This window comes from Lissotriton helveticus, chromosome 11 (assembly GCF_964261635.1).
Source record: "Lissotriton helveticus chromosome 11, aLisHel1.1, whole genome shotgun sequence".
In the NCBI taxonomy this organism is placed as follows: domain Eukaryota; kingdom Metazoa; phylum Chordata; class Amphibia; order Caudata; family Salamandridae; genus Lissotriton; species Lissotriton helveticus.
In genome coordinates this window covers 842,430,449-842,450,756 of record NC_136072.1, presented here as the reverse complement: position 1 = coordinate 842,450,756, position 20,308 = coordinate 842,430,449, and the positions used below count along the sequence as shown (strand labels likewise).

Here is a 20,308-nt window from a genome sequence, read left to right as displayed (position 1 = left end):
AATTGAGTTGCTGTAGGTATCTTGTCACACGCTATAAAATGTGCCATTTTGGACAATCAATCCACAACTACCAAAATAGTATTTTTACCTTGATCTTTTGGCAAATCCATAATAAAGACCAAGGAAATATTTTCCCAAAGACATGTTGGAGTTGGAAGTGGTATCAGCAATCCTTTTTTACACCCATGTTCAGTTTTTGTTTGCGCACAGGTATCACATTGCTGCACATAACTCCTTGCATCTTTTCTCCATGTGGGCCACCAAAAATTACGTTGAATCAAGCCTTGTTTTTTAGTAATACCTGGATGTCCCGCTATGGGTCTTGTATGACACCAATAGAATACTTATTTTTGCAATGATTTTGATGGTACCTTTAACAAAATGTTGTGGAAAGGTAATCCTTGTATAATGGGCCTTAGTTTGTCTCTTTGTTGCCATTTTAGTACTTTTTGTATTGGCATTTGTTGTCTTATTTCCTGAACGAATGGTTCTGACATGGTAGTTCCTATAATCTGAATCTTTGGTACCATAGAGGGGGTATGGACTGTGTCGTTTCTTCTGGTGTTATGTCATTTTGTGAGAAGGCATCTGCTTTGTTGTTACTTGTTCTTAGTCTGAATGTGATAAGAAAATCAAACTCTGCGAAAAATAATTTCCAGCGTAATTGCCTTGGGGTCAGTGCTCTAGCACAACATAAAAATTGGAGGTTCCGGTGGTCCATATAGACAGATAGGTGTGTTTTGTCCCTAGTAAATAATGACACCATTATTTAAAAGCAAGGCTGTGGCTAATAGTTCTTTCTCAGCCACTGTATAGTTTACTTCTGCGGGTAAGAATTTTTTTGACAAGAATGCGATTGGGTGTAGTTGTTTACTTTGCTCATTTTTCTGAGAAAGAATGGCACCTATGGCAGTATCAGAAGCATCCGCTTCTATGATAAAAGGTTGGCTAGTATCAAGATGTAGAAGGACATGAGCTGTTGTAAATGCTTCTTTTAATTGTCGAAAGGCATTTTGGCTTCTGGTGTCCAATGGAATTTTGCATTTTTCTTTAATAACTGAGTCAAATGACTTACTGTGATGGAGAACTGTTTAATAAAACGTCTGTAAAAATTTGCGAATCCTAGAAACCTTTGGATATCTTTACCGAGGTTGGGTCTGGCCATTTCAAAATTGTTTGTATTTTTCTAGGTGCCATAGTAATTCCTTGCGGTGAAAGTATGAAACCTAAAAATTCAACCTTGTACGTATGAAATTCACATTTTGATAGCTTACAATAGAGACCATGTTGACGCAAGGTAGCTAGAATGATTATTATGTGTTTTTCATGTTTTTCAATGGAGGAAGAATACATCTGTAATCTTCAATGTAAGCGATGACAAACCTATCTAAATAATCCTGAAGAAAGTAATTTATAAACATTTGAAAGGTGGCAGGGACATTGCATAAGCAGAAAGGCATTACACAATATTCGAACAAGCCAAAGCGAGTCTGAAAGGCCGTCTTCCATTCATCTCTGGCTCGTACGAGTACCACATGAAATGCCCCTCGTGGATCTAATTTCGTATAAATGGTTGCTGTTTGTACTTGGTCCAAGAGAACGGGAATCAACGGTAAAGGATACCGGTTGTTTATCGTGATGGAATTCAAAGCATAGTAATCAATACATAGGCGCAAATCACCATTACCCTTGGGTATGAAGAACAGAGGGGAGGCGGCCGGAGACTTAGAAGGTCTAATATAACAATCTTTCAAATATTTGTCCAAGTATTCCCGCAAATGTTGGTTTTCTTGTTCTGTGAGTGTGTATATCCTGCTACATGGGATTTTGGATCCAGCTACTAAATCGATTTCACAGTCGTAAGCCCTATGAGGCGGCAGATGGTCGGCACTTTATTCACAGAACACATCTTTAAATGATTCATATATTGCAGGCAACTCAATGTCTTGTTCCGCGGCCATGGCTATGTAGTGTGCATTACTTTTTGTAGTTATTGGTGGTTGAGAAATAGACATCTTTGTCTGAGAATGTAAACCTTCCTGTTTACACCAATCTGAATGAAAAGTGACGCTCGTTTAGCCAAATCAATTGTGGGGTTATGCTCTGTCAACCAGGACATACTTAGTATGACGCCAAATTGGGGGGCATCTATAACATCAAAAGAAATATCTTCAACATGTGTTTGATCTTGAGTAACACAAGTCATTGTTATTTCGATGCTAGAGTGAGTAATTAAGCCTGATGTTAACTGAGTACCATCTACTGCATGAACCATTTCTGGTTTTTGTTTTAACTGTGTAGGTATATCTAACTTTCTGGCAAAGGTAGCATCAATGAAATTAGCGATGGCTCCAGAATCCACCATAATTACTGCTGTCCGGGTCAATTGAGCAGAAATAGTAAATTGACCATTCATAATTAAATGAGGAACTGAGATTTGTAGGGTGTTAGCCACTGATTAATCAGGAGATAGACAAGATGTACTAGAGGAAGTCTCCTGGTTATTCCTCGAGTTGACTAGTTTCACATTTTGAAGCCTATGGTATCTCGTGTTAACCCTCCTTTCGGTTTTGCTATACAGTCTTTCACAAAATGGCCTTTCTTGGCACAATATAAACAAAGTCAGTTTTTGCGACGGGACTCTTTTTCCTCCGAGGTCAATGGTTTAGTAATACCTCCTATTTCCATGAGTTCACTAGTATCTGGAGTGAATTAGACACTTATTTCCTTTGGCCCTGTTACAACTTCGGGGTCTACACGTTTCTTGTCTCCTCAATGGTCTGCCACTCTATGATCTAATCGGAGACTTAATGCTATGAGGTCTTCACAAGTACTTGGTTGTGGATCAATGGGAGCAATAAGGTCTTTTAACTCATCTTGCAAACCTTGGTAGTACAATGCAGCCATTTTGTTTTCAGGCCAATTTTTTTCAGAGATCCAACGGTGAATGTGTTTCAAGTAATGGACCAAATCCCTATTGCCTTGCTTCAGCTCGAGCAACTCCTAATCAGCTGACCCTGTAAAGGTTCTTTGATCAAAAACTTTTTCAAACTCACTTTTGAACCGAGTCCAGCTATAGAGTAAAGGATCATCCGATTAAATCAACGGGACTGCCCACATGGCAGCGTCTCCACTAAGGTACGAAATCAGGACTGCTATATGAGATTGTGGGTCAGGAAAGGAGGTGGGCTTAACCAAAAAATGTAGTTGTACTTGGGTCAAAAAGGTTTAGAATTTGTTTGGTTCTCCTGCAAACCTCTCTGGGGGGAGCCAACGGAACCAGTGGGGGAACAGTAACCGAGATAGCAGGTCCTAGAGTGATGCTGTTTGTCGCAGAAGTTACTGGATTTGTGGGTTTTAACTGTGATTGCAGTTGAGTGACTTTATTTGCTAATGCAGCTGTTTCTTGCCTAGCTGCAGAAAGCTCTTTCTCCATATTGTCCAACATGGCACATAGATCTTCTAAGTTGGCCATCTTGAAGATACTGCTCAGGGGGAACAAATATCGTGAGCGGATTATTCTGTCAGATTGTATCTTATGTGGAGTGTTCCTCAGGAGCAGTACCCTCAAGAGGCCTGCCTTCCAGCAGCATCGACTCTGATTTAGGATCAAAGTGGCTAAATGAGGGGAAGGGTAGTTAGGGAAGGTACTGTGGGGAAGGAGACCCGGAGCAAGATGATTGTTGCTGATTAATACCTGTTGATTACTCTCTTGGCACTATATATAATTACTATACATGCATAATCATATATCACTTGAACATAGCATACCTGAAAAGAAAAGAAATGCCACACAACCAAGTAGTGGAAGTCCTGATAATGGGTTACTTAGTCTATATGTCTGGGATCCCATATGCTTTGCTTGATATTCCACTTCTGTGTCCTTATTGTCTTTAAACAGTTAGGCCTTGAAGAGTTAGCACCTGAATATTCTCTTCGATGTGCTATTGATGCCCAAATACGTTCTTTGGATTGTTCTCCTCATTTGTAATATGCCCAATACGTTCTTTGGGTTACTCTTAGCAATTGTGGTTAGTTTTGTACCATACGGCGTCTGTTTGTAAAAGGAAAATAAATGTGTTGCCAAACAAAAGAATAAACGTATCCAGCAAACGCTCTCCTTGAGCGATAAAGAAATCGCACTGTAAACACTGACATACAATATTGTCTTTCCAGAAGCACGCTCCTCTCAATGAGCGTTCATCAAAGTCTTCAATATTCTTGTAACCTGCTCGCTCCTTCCGAGCGGTCACAATGACTCTAATCTCCTAAAATCAATTGCTCCGCTGAGCACTGAACAATGCCTGAAGCAGTCCGGAAAGCTGCCCCCACTGTGATAAGTATAAAGAGTCAGCTTTCTGTTTTACACATGAAGCCGAGCGGACTGTTAAAATGGCTGAGTCCAAGGCAAAGGTTTCAGGAGAATGACCTGCCGAGCACCGACAACTCTGTTCCTCAGCAACCACGATCCCCGCTGCGTCTCAACTCAGTGGAGTATGGGGCTTGGTGGGTATTTATACTGTTTGGGAGCGTAATGATGGCGGCACGTGCATGCAACTACTGGTGCTTTAAAGGGACAAAAGGGTTTGGAAACATGGCACGTCCCTTTACAAACAAGCATTGGCAAATGTAACAAGTCATTTATGATTACAACGTAACTGGAGATAAAGAAAGCATTCTATCCTGCGTTCATGAGACCATAGTCTTCTTTTGGAGCATGTAGTATACCCAGAACTGGGTAAAGTCAACGGATCATGACACTGACATCCAGGTATTCAGCCGTGGTACTGCTTATATTGCTCGTGAGGCGTATGTTACGATTATTGGTGTTGAGTTTCCTGATGAAATCAACAGCTTCCTCCTCCAAACCCCTCCAGATGATGAACAGGTCGTCGATGTATCTGAGCCACACCATGACCTGTGCAAGCTCAAGTTAGATTTCAGAAATTGCAAAGATCTCTTCCTCCCATAGGCCCATGAACAGGTTTGCAAAACTGGGAGCAAAGCATGAGACCATGGCAGTCCCGGTGGTTTGTTTGTAGAGAACCTCATCAAACAGAAAGATATTATTACTCAGACAATACTCTATCATATCTAGTATCATCATGGTGTGGTCTCTAAATCTGACATGTCTCCTGCGGAGGAAATGTTGGCAAGCCTCGAGGCCCTGCTTGTGATCTATAATGGTATACAGGGTGTGAACTTCTAGAGTATTGAGAAGTAAGTCATCCTCCCCTTCTATATCTTCACTAAAAAATCCTTGGTGTCCCTGAGGAAAGATTGCTAACATGGTATTTGAGAAAATGGAACATGTACTTTGACAACACGTGTTCCAGTACACTACCCTTGGAAGACACTATAGGGTGCCCTGGTGGAATGAGGGGGTCTTTGTGTACTTTAGGAAGTAAGTAGAGGACAGGGAGTTTGGGATGGTCCTTCTGGGTGATGGAAGAGGTGTGGCACAGTGGCCAGGGTGCCTGACTCCGGACCACGGGGTTCACGGTTCGATCCCCGGTGCGGGCGGCAGGTCAGCCCAGCACCATGTGACTCTGGGCAATAGCTCGCTTAGTCTTCCTGAGGGCCCCCAGCGCCGGGAAACCACTTCGGAGGTAGCTGTGCGCTTTACAAATTATAGGTTATTATTATTATTATTATTATTCTTGAGGAAGCAATACTCCTCCCACTCCAGAATGCATTTGTCCCTCCACTCGCTCAGTTTGTCCCAAATTGTGGTAATACAACTAGTGTCGATTTCCCTAGAAATGGGAGTGTAAAATCTGGTTGTCATTGAGTTGTTTTAGGGCCTCAGTGATGTACATATCCCTGTCCAGTAAGACCACATTACCTCCCTTGTCTGCAGGACGCATGATAACTTCCTTATCTTTAGCTAAGGAGATGAGAGCCTACCTTTGTCTGTAGGTGAGATTCATGTGTTGCCTATTTTTGTGATGTGGTGTGTGACAATATTTAATGAGCGATTTGGTGACACTCTCATGGAAAGTGTCAATACTATCGTATTCACTGCAAAAACAAAAGGTTACAAAGACAGTTAGGCTCAGATTTCACTTGTACAAAACCAGAGAAATGTACCTGTTATAGTTACCTTAGCTAACTATAGCTTAGGCCCGCAATGCTCTGCTTATGACCTCACATATTACATCACATAACATCCTTCGGTTTTTGCAGTGAATTTCTAAGGTTTTTTTAATTGTATTTCCTACCTATAACACCCCTGCAACCTTTAGTTTTGTCGGTGAATTTCTAAGGTTTTTTACATTTTATTTCCCAACTATAATGTCCCTGTAATCTTTATTTTTTTTGTGAATTTCAATGTTTTTTAAATTTTATTTCCTAACTGTAACCTGTTGAGGTTTAATTTATGTGAAATGAGCATCGTCCCAGAATGAATCCTGACCTGCGTATTTATCCAAGAACAGGTCACTGTATTTTGCAACATCTCTACCCAACTGGAGTACTTTCTACTGACTAATTAGTAAGTGCTACCTGTTGGGTAAATGTATAGTGCATCTCCTACAATACAGCGCTATATAGAACGCTGTGGAAATGTCTCCAGTAATCATTTGTCTGTAACTTTGCCAATGTGATTTTTGCTCAAGCGTCTTCAACAGATAACTTTACAAGGTGGAACTACAGAGAAAACACACTTGGATGATTTTTACTTTACAGAAGTAAGTGTTTCTTTGTTTGGTAGAGATGTGATCATATTCCTAGGCATCAAGACCTCGTCTCCAAAATCGGCAGGAAACACGCTGGTGGGGGAGGGCCTTTTAGTAAGCTATCCATCATCCTGGGAAAAGGGCCGGAAGACATTGCATTCCGCTGATCTATATGGGGGAGGACCAAATGGGCGGGGCTTCCAGGCAAGTTTACATACTTCTCATTTTTTAAAGTTTAGAACATGATCTCTGGTCTCAGCAGCAGATGACAAGAAAGAACCCCCTCATCACAGAGACTGTGTGAGATATCGCGCTCGAGAAAAGCAAGGATGCAAACACCTCCATCACGGACTACAGATAACTTTTCATTGAAAATGCAGAGAAACCACACTTGCTTTGCTTTGGCCATGTGTAGGAAGTTAGGATGATTAGTACTTTACAGAAGTGGAGCTTCAATGTGGGCATCTGCTTTGCTTATATCTGTAAGTGCTTCCCACTGAGGTTTCATTTCTGTTAACCCCTCCCCTGCGGGGCTAATTCCCCTGCTGTGCTGGGGGGAGGGGGGGCGCACGCATCGCCGCGGTGCTCATGACGAGCTTACCTCGTCATGCAGCACTGTGGCGCTGTGCTCATGACGAGCTGAGCTCGTCACGACTACGCCCGTTCCAATGGAACGCCCAACGCAGCAGGGGAATTATCCCCGCATGGGCGTTCCGCAACAGTCATGACGAGCTCAGCTTGTCATGAGCACAGCGCGACCGTGCCTCATGATGAGCTGAGCTCGTCATGAGCACGCAACAGGTAAATGAGCATCGTGCCAGAATGAATCTTGCCCTGTATATTTGTCCATGACGCCACAATTTTGTGTAACACGTCTACTGGAGTACTTTCATCTGGCTAATTAGTAAGTGATACCTCGTTGGGTAAATGTATAGTGCCTCTCCTACACTATGGCTGCTTAAAGGACACTGAAGAAATGTCTCCAGTGACCTTGTGTCTATGACTTTGCCAACTTGATTGTTGCTTGAGCATCTTCAACAGCTATCTTTACAAGATGGAACTGTAGGGAAAACACACCTGAAACAAACATCTTTTTATTTTAGTATGGGGGTGTGGCCCCCCTCCCTGGGCAGATTTCAGCCCTGGGGGCCCGGCCCTGAGGGGTGGTGATCCCCATGACCACAAATGACTCCACAAGGGGGGCTGCACGGCCTCCCTCCATCGCACTGTACAATTTAGCCCCGGGTAAGTGGTGGTCCCCAGGGTTGCGGGGGGTCCGTGCAGGCCCCCACTTTAATGTTATGTTTTGTCTGAGGAAGGTGGCAGTCCCCCGGGTGCAGGCGGGCCTAGCCGGCCTGCTTGCACACAAATTTTAAAGTGCCTCTGGGAGTTGGTGGTCCCCAGGGTTGTGAGGGGGTCACGCAGGCCCCCTGCTTTTATTTAAACATTGGCCCCAGGAAAGTGGAGGTCCCCGGGTCATGGGCGGTTACAGCTGCCCACTCGCACACCAGGGTGGTGGAGGTCCCGGGGGTTGGCCCAGCAGCCCATCAACCTAGATTTTTGTTTATAGTGTCCCGGGGAGGTGGCGGTCCCGGCTGCTGTGGGGGGGGGCACGACTTTTATTTACCTTCATTTGCCCCCAGGGAGGTGGCGAACCAGGGGTTGGTCCATCCGCACGCATATTTTTAAGTCCCCTGCAGAGGTGGCAACTCCCCGAGGCGTGGGGAGTGCTGCAGCAGCACTCCCCGCTATTTATATTTCCTAATGACCTCTAGACCAAGCCGGGAGGGGGTCTTAAGATTACAAAGGTGCAGGAGCTCCTGCTTCTTCTTTTTTCCGGCGGGAGCTGTGGTTCTAGAATGGCTCCCACTGAAAATATAAAAAATAAAAAATAAATTGCCCTGTGGGACACCCCCCTACTCTTTTTAATAACATTTTGTTTCTGGGACTCAGTTGCAGCAGAGTCCCAAGATGGCTGGCAACACTTCCTGGTTCAAGTGCTGATAGCCAATCAGATTTGAGCACAGGGACTGTCGGATTCTCAGAAGATCCACTCCCCTATATGTACAAATTTGGATTTTGGTTAATCTCTCTAAAACCACTGAACGGATTTACACCAATTCAGAAAATGCACTTATCTGGACCAATATTTGCCTGTCTGCCAAATTTGGTGCAATTCTGTTCAGCGGTTCGGGCTGTAGCTCTGTCTACAGTCCATATTGGAAATTGTTTGGGGAAAATGTGTTTTGGGCCCCCCCCCCCCTTTTTCTCAGCCACCCTTTGACAGATCACCCCAAAACTTTCAAGACAGCACTGCAGTGAGTGGGTAACTAGTTTTGAAAATTTCATGAGGATTCGTCAAACACACCAAATTTATTGGCAAAACAAAAAAATATTTTTCCTATGGAGACTAGGTGCTAACTAAAACTACCTACTGGCGATATATACACTTCTTCAAGTCATTACTAGTGGTCCCTCTCGAGTCAAATGCTAAATCTTCTAAATTCCATTTTCTGCCCAGAGCTGCAGTTCATCAAGACCCTACTGAGACAAATGCAAAACCATTTATGCTCTTTAGTGACGGTTTAGTTCCACAAATTATTACTAGGTGCCCCTAACAAGTCAAATGCAAAAGCATTGATATGGTTTTATTAAGCTACAGTTCCAATTGTCATTACTAAGTGTCCCTCAAAAGATGAATGCAAAAGCATTGTAATTATTTCATGAAGCTGCAGTTTCACGAGTCCTTACTAGGTTTCGCTTACTAGTACAATGAAAAAAGCCTTGAAATTCTTACGTGAAGCCACAGTCTCACCAGTCATTATTGGGTGTCCCTTCTGAGCTAGATGCAAAAGCACCGGAATTCTTACTTGAAGCTGCAGTTCGGGCAGTCATTACTGGTATCACTTTCTAGTCAAGTGAAAAAGCATTGAACTTCTTACAAGAGTCTACACTTCTATTAGTTGTTGTTAGGTGTCTCTCACAAATCAACTGCAAAAGCATTGAAACATTTTCATGAAGCTGCAGTTCCACCTGTTAATAGAGGTCCACGTCACGTCAGAAGCAACTGCTTCAAATAACCTGCAGCAAAATGAGGGTAGGTGGCTTTAGAATAATAAAAACATGCATACACATTTTTGCTATTTTAATAGTGTGTGCCTGTTTTCCATAGGATTAAATATTTGCCAAAGCTGGTTCATAATAATGAGTCAAGATTACAGATTTCAAATCATTTCTTTATTTAAAAAGATATATGTTTTCACACCCTGCTATCTCTAGGAACGTTTATTCATGGTAAGTACAAGTACATCTGGATTGCATACTTTGACAGTTCATGTTTTGGTGTGTATAAGCTTTGTCTTTGAGTAACACACTCTGATTTGTCTTCAAAATGACTTTCAGCTGAAAGGAGTGTTTTCTGCAGACTGACAGTGCTTCTACAACACTTCAATAAGGGAGACGTAGTTTCACAAGTAGTTACTAGAGAGCTCTCTCAGTGGTTGAAATGTCAATCACAAACCTGTGGAGAGTGTGGCTCAACCTAGAAATCTGCATATACACTCTAGGTACTCCAATGCTTTGTGCTAATTTTCAATGGGATAAATAAATATACTAAAGATGGTTTATAGTGAAGAATGAACATTGCAATTTACAATAAATGTCTTGAGAGTTATAAAAATAGTCAATGTAAACCTACTATTAGTCATTGAGAAGTGCAAGTGTCTAACAATTTTTGTATGTATATGTGTGCATGTGCAAGGGCAAAAGGCGCCCACTCAAGCATCAAATGGCTGGAATATACTGGCCTGCTGAACTATACATTCTGCTGTGGTGGGAGGGAGTACAATTTGAGTGATATGTCAATAGATCAATGGAGAAAGAATGTTGACTGGGAGCCTCTATATCTATGTACGTATATTTTGTATGATATTTTTGGGAAAACATATTAGAAACAGCTAAAGCGGGCTTTAGGCCAGACGTAAAAAGGGTGAATTAATGGAATACTATAAAAGACACTTTAAAGAGGTGCTGAATGAATCAAGGTTAATCTACGCAAACACTAAAACCAGATCTTGGACAAATAAATATATTTACTGAGTTATATTTCTTCATAGTACATTATGTTTTTACAATACATAACCACACTTGTAAACGGTCATGCTGATGTTACTGCGAAGCAACTAGAGAGTGGTGTAAAGATGAACAGAACATTTTATCAGATACAAAAAGATGCCCACTCTGTAATGAACCATAGCCAAAAACTAAAGTGACGGACTCCTGAACAATCTGCAATGTTTTTTTCACACAGGTTACAAGAGGGTAACGAATTGCGAAGAAAGCCGTTTATGAGTAGAACTTGCATTGCCACTGTGATCATGCATGACAACACAAATGAACAGCGGATTCTGGATTTAAAGGTAAAGACAAGAGTGGTGAAGAGAAGTAGAGTATATATAGTGATGGAGCGGGAGACTCATTTCATTTGTAGGGGTGCATCATAGTCACGTGTAGAGCGCACCCGCATATAATCATGTCATGTATAAACGTGAAGTGTTCGAATTGTGAATGTATTACCATAACTACGTGATGTATTTTAGGCTATTGACAAGTGTCATGGAGTATTAACCTAGGAAACTAATGTAACTAGCAGAAAACGTTAACCTGACGAACCCGTGCTGTGACATCTGATGCTATTCATGTACTAAATTGTGTTTAATAATGGTGACATTTTCAGAAGTAGGTAAATGTATTAGTTGAAATGTAATAATGATTCTGTATCCCTGTAATGCTTAAATGATGAGTTCTTATGTTAGCTATAGTTATAGGCCTGAAATGCAAGTCGCTAACAACTCTCGCATTAGAATTAATAGTTGAATTTCTTGTGCTCTGTGGAAGTTGTTCTTTCTCATGTTTTGTATTTCAGGTGAAGAAGCATTCCTTTAGATAGAATAATGTCTTTGTTTTAGCAGTTAGGCAATGAGAGAAGAAGTTACAGTTGTGTGACTTGGGCCGATAAAGGAAAGACAGTGGTTTCAGATCGGAGAAGGCCTGGGAGCCAAGGACAGAATGTTGCCAAGGTTGTACATGGAGAACACCGTAGAAAAGTATGCTCAGGACTGTACCCAGAGTGGATGGCATGTGCGAGGTGCACTATGGAAATTCTACCTGTGGATAACTTATTGTTAGCAATAGGGAAAGTGCCCCACTTCTTTCTTACCTTCAGAGAGATAACATCCTAGAAAAAGCTCTTTTTAATTGACCCATGGATGGAGGAGAGACTTCTTAGGAAGACTCCACAAATGACACCTTTTCCCTTCCTGTGGAAAATGATTATGTAGGGATGTCATCTTAGTGTTATAGTGGGGTTATATTTAATGCTTGCCACTCATCAACCCTCGGTCCAGGGTAACTTGGATGCTTCTGTATTCACTTCTTGAATTAATAGTTTTGTTCATGCTGCACCATCTAAACTGGATGCAGATATTTGGCTTCATGCTAATTCCTTTGTATTTCTATACCCTCGTGTTGAAGTGTGTCTATGTCCAGTTATTTTTGGCTTTGTAATAAACTACTCTTACCTTGTTGTCAGTTGGTTAATATGTATCAAAGAGAATTATTGGCAAATATACTGTTTATTAACAACTTTGCTCCCCTTTACACTTTTGTGCTGCCAAAAAGAACCACTGGAGTGGGTCTCTAGAGAAGGTCTAGAACTAATGGGCCTGCCCTTTCAGTAGCAATCTTGGCATCCAATATTTTCAGGGAGTCTGATAAAAACGACACCAGAGATCTGTCAATGAGGGATTGAGGTTAGATCTTGAGGAGGTGGGCATTCTGTGTGATGTGGGTGGTCATGGTTGCCTCTTCTATTTTAACCCACCACTCTGCTTTTCCAACTGTAAATATGTTTGGATGGCCCCCCCAACTCCTTGCTTGAAGTATGAAACTGTAGCAGCAATAGTATTCTAATCCATCCTACAAGATTCAACTCTTTCTCTTGTATGAGAATAAACACTAATGCAACTACAGAGTGGTTTGATCGTATTATCACTCTATTATTTGTGGTCAAATATGAGCTCATGGATGTTGGCACGGGAATTGCCATGGAGGGGTTGGGGTACTCCTAATCCTAAACACTGTGCATTCATAACATGCAAGAATTTCTCCAGCTTACTTGCACAAAATACAGGAGTGTAAAAATGTTACTATACACTGTGGCCCTATTGCTATCACATAGGGTCCACTGTATGCTTCATCTCTAGTCTCTCTGTGAAACACCAAATCACTAGCATTGCATCTTGACTGCAGCTATTGAGATGGAGGCGATGCATTTGTACATTTACAGAAGTTATTACAAAAGGTGAGTAACAAAATCATACTTTTAGATACACTCTGCCTGCGCCTACAACCTGGCAAGATTTCGTATCAGGAATGAATTGGAGAATGGCAGTAGCAGCAAACATAACATTTCTGGTGAAGGCTGCACTCAATTAGCTTATTCTTCATTGCACGTGTCCGGACAAGTGTTTGCAGAAAGCAAGTCAAGTATCCCAAGGTGCCACCCCCATTGATTACATCTACTGGCCCGTGCATCTGAAAAGATGTGGACGAGCCTCATACTTCTGCGAGAGGTGCCATATGAATGAGAAACATTAGGAAATGTAGGAGAACAATTTACAGGCAAAAGGATTTCCCTATGCAGGCATGAGAGAGTGAGATGAGCCTACCCTTCTTCAAATCTTTGACTCCAACTACATGAACACTCACAAAGAAGATTGTAATCACTAGAACAAGGCTTTACAGAGACAGCGAACTCAACCTAGCAACAGAGAAGTTGGCCACAATCTGGGATCACCTAGCTTCTGGATAACTCTGTTCACAGCATAGGGATGCGCACTGACAAGCTAGCCAGACTTTCTTCAGTCTTGTATCTGGCAGAGGATTTGGCATGGGCATTTCAAGGAAGGCTAAGCAGACTCACCTCGGCCTCTCTGGGTGGAAAGTTCCCAGCGTGTTGCAGTCATGTGCGTATCTTTGCTCAGAGCCTCCCCTAAGCTCCTAATACAGAGACATAAAAACAAAATGACGCAATCATAAAACTTTTCTGTGGGTGATCCCTGTTATAAATAGTGCCTTCGTCTTGGGGACTGGCACCTCCCTTTACCCTCAAATAATCTGACACTGAGTATCATCAAATGAGTTAAGTGGGGTTCTTCATAGGTCCTCCTCAAGTGAAACTACTTTTGTTTGATGGTCCCCGCCCCTACTTGAGCTCTCTGAAATAATGTTGACTTTTTATGTAAAAAAATCTTTAACCCTCCCGATGATACATTTTTTCCTGTCACAGGTCTTACATTGTGGGTACAAGTTTACCTCAGCTCCCCTTTAACACCATTGGGGATGAGACAACAGTTGTGATGAAGTTGGGTGGTCCTATTCAAAGAGAATTTTAATCCTGGATTTTTGAGATGGTGGCAGATAGGGACTCCCAGATCCCCAGTTACATCATCTGGCTGGACCCCTACAGTACGCACTGCTGTGGTGCCATGACGGCCCTAATTGCAGGAAGAACTCCTGGAAGGACTGGTAATGAACGAAGACCTCCCCAGGCTGCTTATGAGGGGGGTCATAGGGTGGCAGCAGGTAACCCCCTTCATAGTGGCCCAGGTTGCACCGGCATGAGAAAGAGTGGCCATCATGCTATGAAGCGTGCGCAGTATGCCTGGCTCCTCCACATATGGTGGTTGCGGCCTCCTTTCATACTCACCCGCACCTCCATGGATGTCTCACAGTGGTTGGATGTTGGCTGTAAGGGGGCGGGAAAACTGCTTCTGAATGACTCTTTTGTGACACCAGCAGAAGCAGGAACACTTTTTGGAAGAGCACTGAGGCAGTTTCTACAGTGTGTTCTGTACAGCTTGTGAGATCGGGACAAATTTCCCAGTGGAGCCTAACGAATCCCATGTCCTGATGGTTAAATTAGATAGAGCAGGGGCCTCATTTCCACTTTGTTCACTGCCCTGAAGGAGGACAGGCAGATGGACGTAATGTCTGCTTGCAATAATTGGAATAAGGACATTGAGAGGCCTCTCATGGACGGAGAATGGAAGCGGGCTAGGGTACAGGTGCAAAAAAAAAAAAAACAGCCAGCAACTCCAGGTTTCAATTGGCACAATTCTACCACCTCCATAGGGTCAACCTGATGTCACAGCGGCTGCATAGGGTTTACCAAATGCAGTTGACGGGCAGTGCGAAACCCCAGCTGATTTTATTCATGTTACATGGCATGTCGTTGTATGCAATCCATCTGGGTGGAGGTGCTGTGGAAAGTGAAGCAGATAACAAGAGTCAGGGAAAGCTGGCAAAACAGCATGGATCCTGGGCCTTTTGCCGCTCCCTAACGGTGGCAAGAAGATGGGATATAAATGAGCCCAACTTAGACTAGTGCTAGACAAGTGTTGTATTGCCCTTCATTGGGCAAGGCAGTGGAGAGCTGACCTGCTGGAATGGGCAGTGGCTGAAGAATGTAGGCTTAGAAAGGTACACATGGATGGAAATGCAGAGAAGGATTTGGAGATGTGGGACATGATGGTGGGCTGCCTTGGAGAGTATGGAGGATGGTTCGACCTCGCCTGTGGCTGCAGTGGTAGCCCCCTGGGAAGGGGGTGAAGGTGGCCTGGGTGCGTTCTAGAACTGTCGGGAGAGCCCCCCCCCTCGCTGCGTACTGTTGGGGCTTTGCGGCAGGAGAGCGAAATGTATGGCAGAGAGAGCGAATGGGAGGTAACATCTGGCCCCTCTTCCGTCCTCTGAAGATATGTTCATCAGTATGCCTTCTAGGTCATCACGCTTGCACGCACGCCCGACCCCCCCCCCCCCTGCGCCAGACTCAAAATGGAGCACACTTGATCATTTTGGGATGCCTTGAAAATTGGGGATATACTATGCTGAAGGAATGTTTTAAGTTGCTGCTACGGACCTCGACTCAGTTTTGTACTGTTTGCATATTGCAAAATGCTAAAAAAAAAGACATTTGGAGGAAAAAAACTATATACTAATATCTTCATTCCACGGAAGAGGAAATATTTTTTGGGAAGGCAGAAGGTTGTGAACCAAAACCTTGGGTCTTGAATGAGCCTAATTCTGTACTCTAAGATTGGACTGGTATTGACAGAAACATCATGAGAACGCACTTGAGTATGGTCATGACAATGGTTTATGACAGGAAGAGGCACACATCTTTTGCCTGTGGATTGGCCTTGAAATCGCTCTTCAATCTTCTTTTCTTAGTGTGAATATTGCCAGTGGAAATACTGATTAGAGGCAGAGTTTGCTTAAACCACTGGCTGAGGTGGGACTGCAGGCTGTGAAGCGGTGCACTATCTCCTAGAACTTTTTAGAGGATGGAATATCCTGCTCTCCTTGCGAAGAGGAGAACACTTATGAACTAGGACTAAAGATCATTATGAAGTGGCCCACCTAAAGAGGGTGAATTGTTTATATGAACACGCTGGCTATAGTACCGATTAGAAAGAAGTCTTTGTTAGCTATTTCCCCATATAGGGCGTAATACAATCTTATTTCAAGAAGCTTTCGTGTGTTTATTGAACTAAATTAACAGCCACTGCTATTAACTCGGCTGCCAACTGGGGGTATTGTATTTAAATCCAGGGGTGAACACTGTTCATGTAGTCCTGTTCACTGACTATAAACAGAAGACTCTAGTAAAAGAGGTGGGGCAGAGTGTACAGAAGGAGATTAATTAAATTAAATGCATAATGTATGCTTATGTCCCTGCTTTTAGTTCGGTTCCAATTGGTGCTTGGTGGTGATAAGACTGTAAACGCAATATGGGAGGGACGCAAGTCGGTTCACTCCTATAAAATGCGAGTTCATTTTTAGACATGGCAGGACCGAAATTTGGTTAATTATGACTAATATATACGTACAGTACAGTAGGCTCAGAGCAGTATTTCTCTCTCCAGATACTGTTGTCTGTTTGATGTAAGAGTACATCGAATGCAAAATTTACTTTGGAAGGCAAAAGGCACAATATTACATCTAATTAATTCACACAATCATTGTTCATGCATTCTATACATAAGCAATCATTTTGTATTATGTTTACTACTATTAATTCTTTTGTCAGGCCTTAGGGGTGAGTTTGACCTAAAGGTGGCTGCCTAGTTGTTTTTTTATTTTTACATATTAGTGGCCGAATCGTGATGGGCTTTTCTGATGCAACGTAGAGGTGAGCACCTGTTTAATTTTCCTGCAGGACGTAAAGTGAATTCATTTAACACAATAATTCTATCATTTGCTGCTTAATTTTCTGTCACCACAACTCAGAAAGAGACAAACCTTGCTCACTGTTTCCAAGCTGTACTATCTGAAAATAACTGAAGCCCTCATGTACTAATAATCTAAATAGAAAATCGAAACGTGCAAATATAAAACGATTGCCAATGTGTGTAAATTTCTTATCTAGAATGTTCTAAAATCTTGTGATCCTGTTTCTGAAAGTTTAACATACACTTCCAGTACTGTTTGGCATTGTGCAGGCTCGAGTTAGTGGGAAATGGGTTACAAAATTAAAAAGTTCCTTGGAACAAGCCTCTCCAAAGTATGTCTTGCCAGGGGGCCCCAAAATTCTTATTAGGGAAACTGAACAAATGGTTTTGTCAACATTCACAAAGGGGATGGGGTCCTGATTGCAAATGGCTTGCCACCTCCTTTGAGGTAGTAAATATTAATGCTTGCGACAGGATTTCAATCGTAAAACATTAATACATAACTTAAAGAATCAGCCCTTTACACGCCCCTTTAAATACCGATTTGCTGTTTACTCATAAACCCAAATTGTGATTCAGTAACGTATTACCGAATCGCAATTTGGGTTTTGTACATTTAAAAATGCCATTTTGCAGTCATGAATGCTCAATATTGACCTTTGCAACCCCCAAATAGCTTCGTACATGAGGTCCTAACTCACAAAAATGTTGGGTTGAATGAATTCGCTGTTCGCCATACAGACACATAAAAGATGCATTCGGTCCTGTGCTGCACTAGAAAAGCCCATCATGATAAAACCCCTATGGCAGTCTGACTCCATAATGACTGTCCTGTCTTATGACATCTCGTCTCCAGTTCAGCCCCAACTTCTATGTTATTTTGCTATGGCTGTCGGCCACTACTTATACTTTCAGGAGCCCAAGAGAGCCCATGATGCTCCTGCCAGGTACTTTTGTAGAATTGACAGTGCTCACCTAGCAGCTCCTCTACTTCCGTTATTTGGCGGTGGCTCTTCGTGTGATGGGCCTGTGCATGCGCTTTCCGCTCAGCCAGCAACTCATGCGGCGCAGTCCAATTTTGCTCCTTCTGTGCTAATTTATAGAAAACACAGTACCAGGTCAGTAGCTCTTCTCCCGCCCATGTGAGTCCGCTTTTATGCTGAGCTTTTCCACCATTACCATTACTAAGACTACCACAACCGTTACCATCATTTAGGGCCAGATGTAGGTAGGAATCATTTACCGATTTTTAATTACCGAATTTTACCGATTCGGTAATTAAGAATCGGTAAATAAGAAGGGGGGGTATGTAGGAACATCCAGATGTTCCATTTACCGAATCGGTAAATATCTGTATTTACCGATTCGGTAAATACCGACCGGTAATGCTCCATTCATTCCTATGGGCTTTGAAGCCCATAGGAATGAATGGGGCATTACCGGTCGGTATTTACCGAATCGGTAAATACCGGTTTTGACAAGGGTGCAGGGGGTGTCACTTTGACACCCTCTAGCACCCCCAAAAATGGTTCGGGGGCCATGCGGCAGGCATACCTGCCCTAAGGGCAGGTCTGCCTGTCATATGGCACAGGTGTGCATGCACACATGTGCATGCACACCGGAATCGGTATTTTACCATCAAATATATTTGATGGTAAAATACAGATTCGGTAAGGGTTGTGGGACTCAGAAGAGTCCCACCTACATATCAAATTTAACGAATAGGTAATAATACCGATTCGGTATTTTACAGATTCGGTAAATTTACCGATCGGTAAATTTACCGAATCTGTAAAATAAGTGGCCCTACATATCAAAGCTCAAATACCAGTCGGTAACGGCCGAAAATACCGATTTTCGGCCGTTACCGACCGACCTACATCGGGCCCTTAATGAGTTAAAATATGCAGATTCATGCATCAGCAATTTATTGGGTAGGTTCCAAACCATAGGACTATGCTACATGCCCAGACCTTGTTGTATTCCGGTTCCTTTTTAATGAAATGGTGAGTAACTGTAGAAAAATCCCTTTTCAAGTTAAAACGATGCCTTATTTTTTGGTGCTATGGTTTTCATTGAAATTAATAATTTTTATGGAAACTGATACAAAACATGCACTTTTCCTTCAAGTAATTATCAGATCTTCATTCAGGTGGACTAATTTTATGTGAATTGTGTTAGGTGAAATGCCAGAGGATCAACTGGGACACGTCATCCAAGGATAGACAGAACATGGAGCACATGATACAGACATAGATGGGAAGTGGGTTGATCATACCAATGACTGTTGCAAAATTGATCAGTGATGGATGATGGGTGGTGTTGCAGGGATTCTGCTGAGAAACAGAACTATGCTTGGGACCATAGAACATTGGCAAGTAGTGATGCAGTCACCATATCACCTAGGTACCTATGGGCCCGAGTCTGACTAGCCATAGTGCCTCACTTGCCCTCCTAACCTTACCAGAGAAACAAGTGAATTGGCACCCTAGAACACAACACTCTTGACCCTCTCAGGGATCTTGGTGACAGGACACATCCTTTTGCTCTCTCACTCATACTTGTCCACAATAAAAGAAACAAAATACACAAAGGAAGTTTAGAATATTTATTCAAACTATCATGTCCATAAAATGCAGTATTCTAGCCACAATTAGAAGACAAATGCATATCAAAAATACCGTTATCATAGTTAATGACCACATACTATAAAAAGACCTGTCATGGTATGAGACAGATTAGCCTAAACATTTCCCCCTTTCTACTGAAGCTAAATGATTATATATCAAAGATCTCTGGGATTAGTGGTGGACCCCATACCTTACATCACAACTGCACCAGTGATCTTGTCTCAGAACTCTTGCTCCATGTGTTTTCTTATACTCTTGTGCTCCGTTATATGACAAGACGTGTGCTCATAAACATCAGCTGCATTCTTGTGTTGTGTCTAAGTGCTAGTGTCTGCACAGATAGAATAACAAGGGGCATTGTTGTTTGAGCTTATTTAGGGTGTTCAGGCTAAATTGGTCAACTGAACAAGTCACAAGCTCCAACTAACAGATATTATCTCCGGTCTCAGACGATGCTAAGACAATTACTGGGTAACCTGATCCGTGTTAGCAAAGCCTGTATCCAGTGAGCCATGTGCCAAGTTTCCTCGTAGGCTAGTGGTGCAAACCTTGCACTGGGTGGAAGTAGCAAACTCTGGGAACAGTTCTGGATATGGGTTGCTAAGGGACTCATTAGCAGTCTAATGTCCAAGAGTCCAAGGAATTGGGTGCCTACAAAGCCTAGCAAATGCCCAGTGCTCATTCAAAGGGGCACAAGATACAGCGAAACACG

The 20,308-nt window shown here is 42.6% G+C and overlaps 1 protein-coding gene across 1 annotated transcript in view; it reads left to right on the top strand.

Moving 5' to 3' along the window:
- Positions 1-20,308, top strand: part of C11H5orf52 (chromosome 11 C5orf52 homolog) — a 72,488-nt gene that overhangs the window by 34,609 nt on the left and 17,571 nt on the right. The window contains exon 2 of the mRNA XM_078665896.1: positions 10,987-11,095. Coding sequence (XP_078522022.1) covers positions 10,987-11,095 — 109 coding nt within the window. The remainder of the gene's footprint in view (positions 1-10,986; positions 11,096-20,308) is intronic.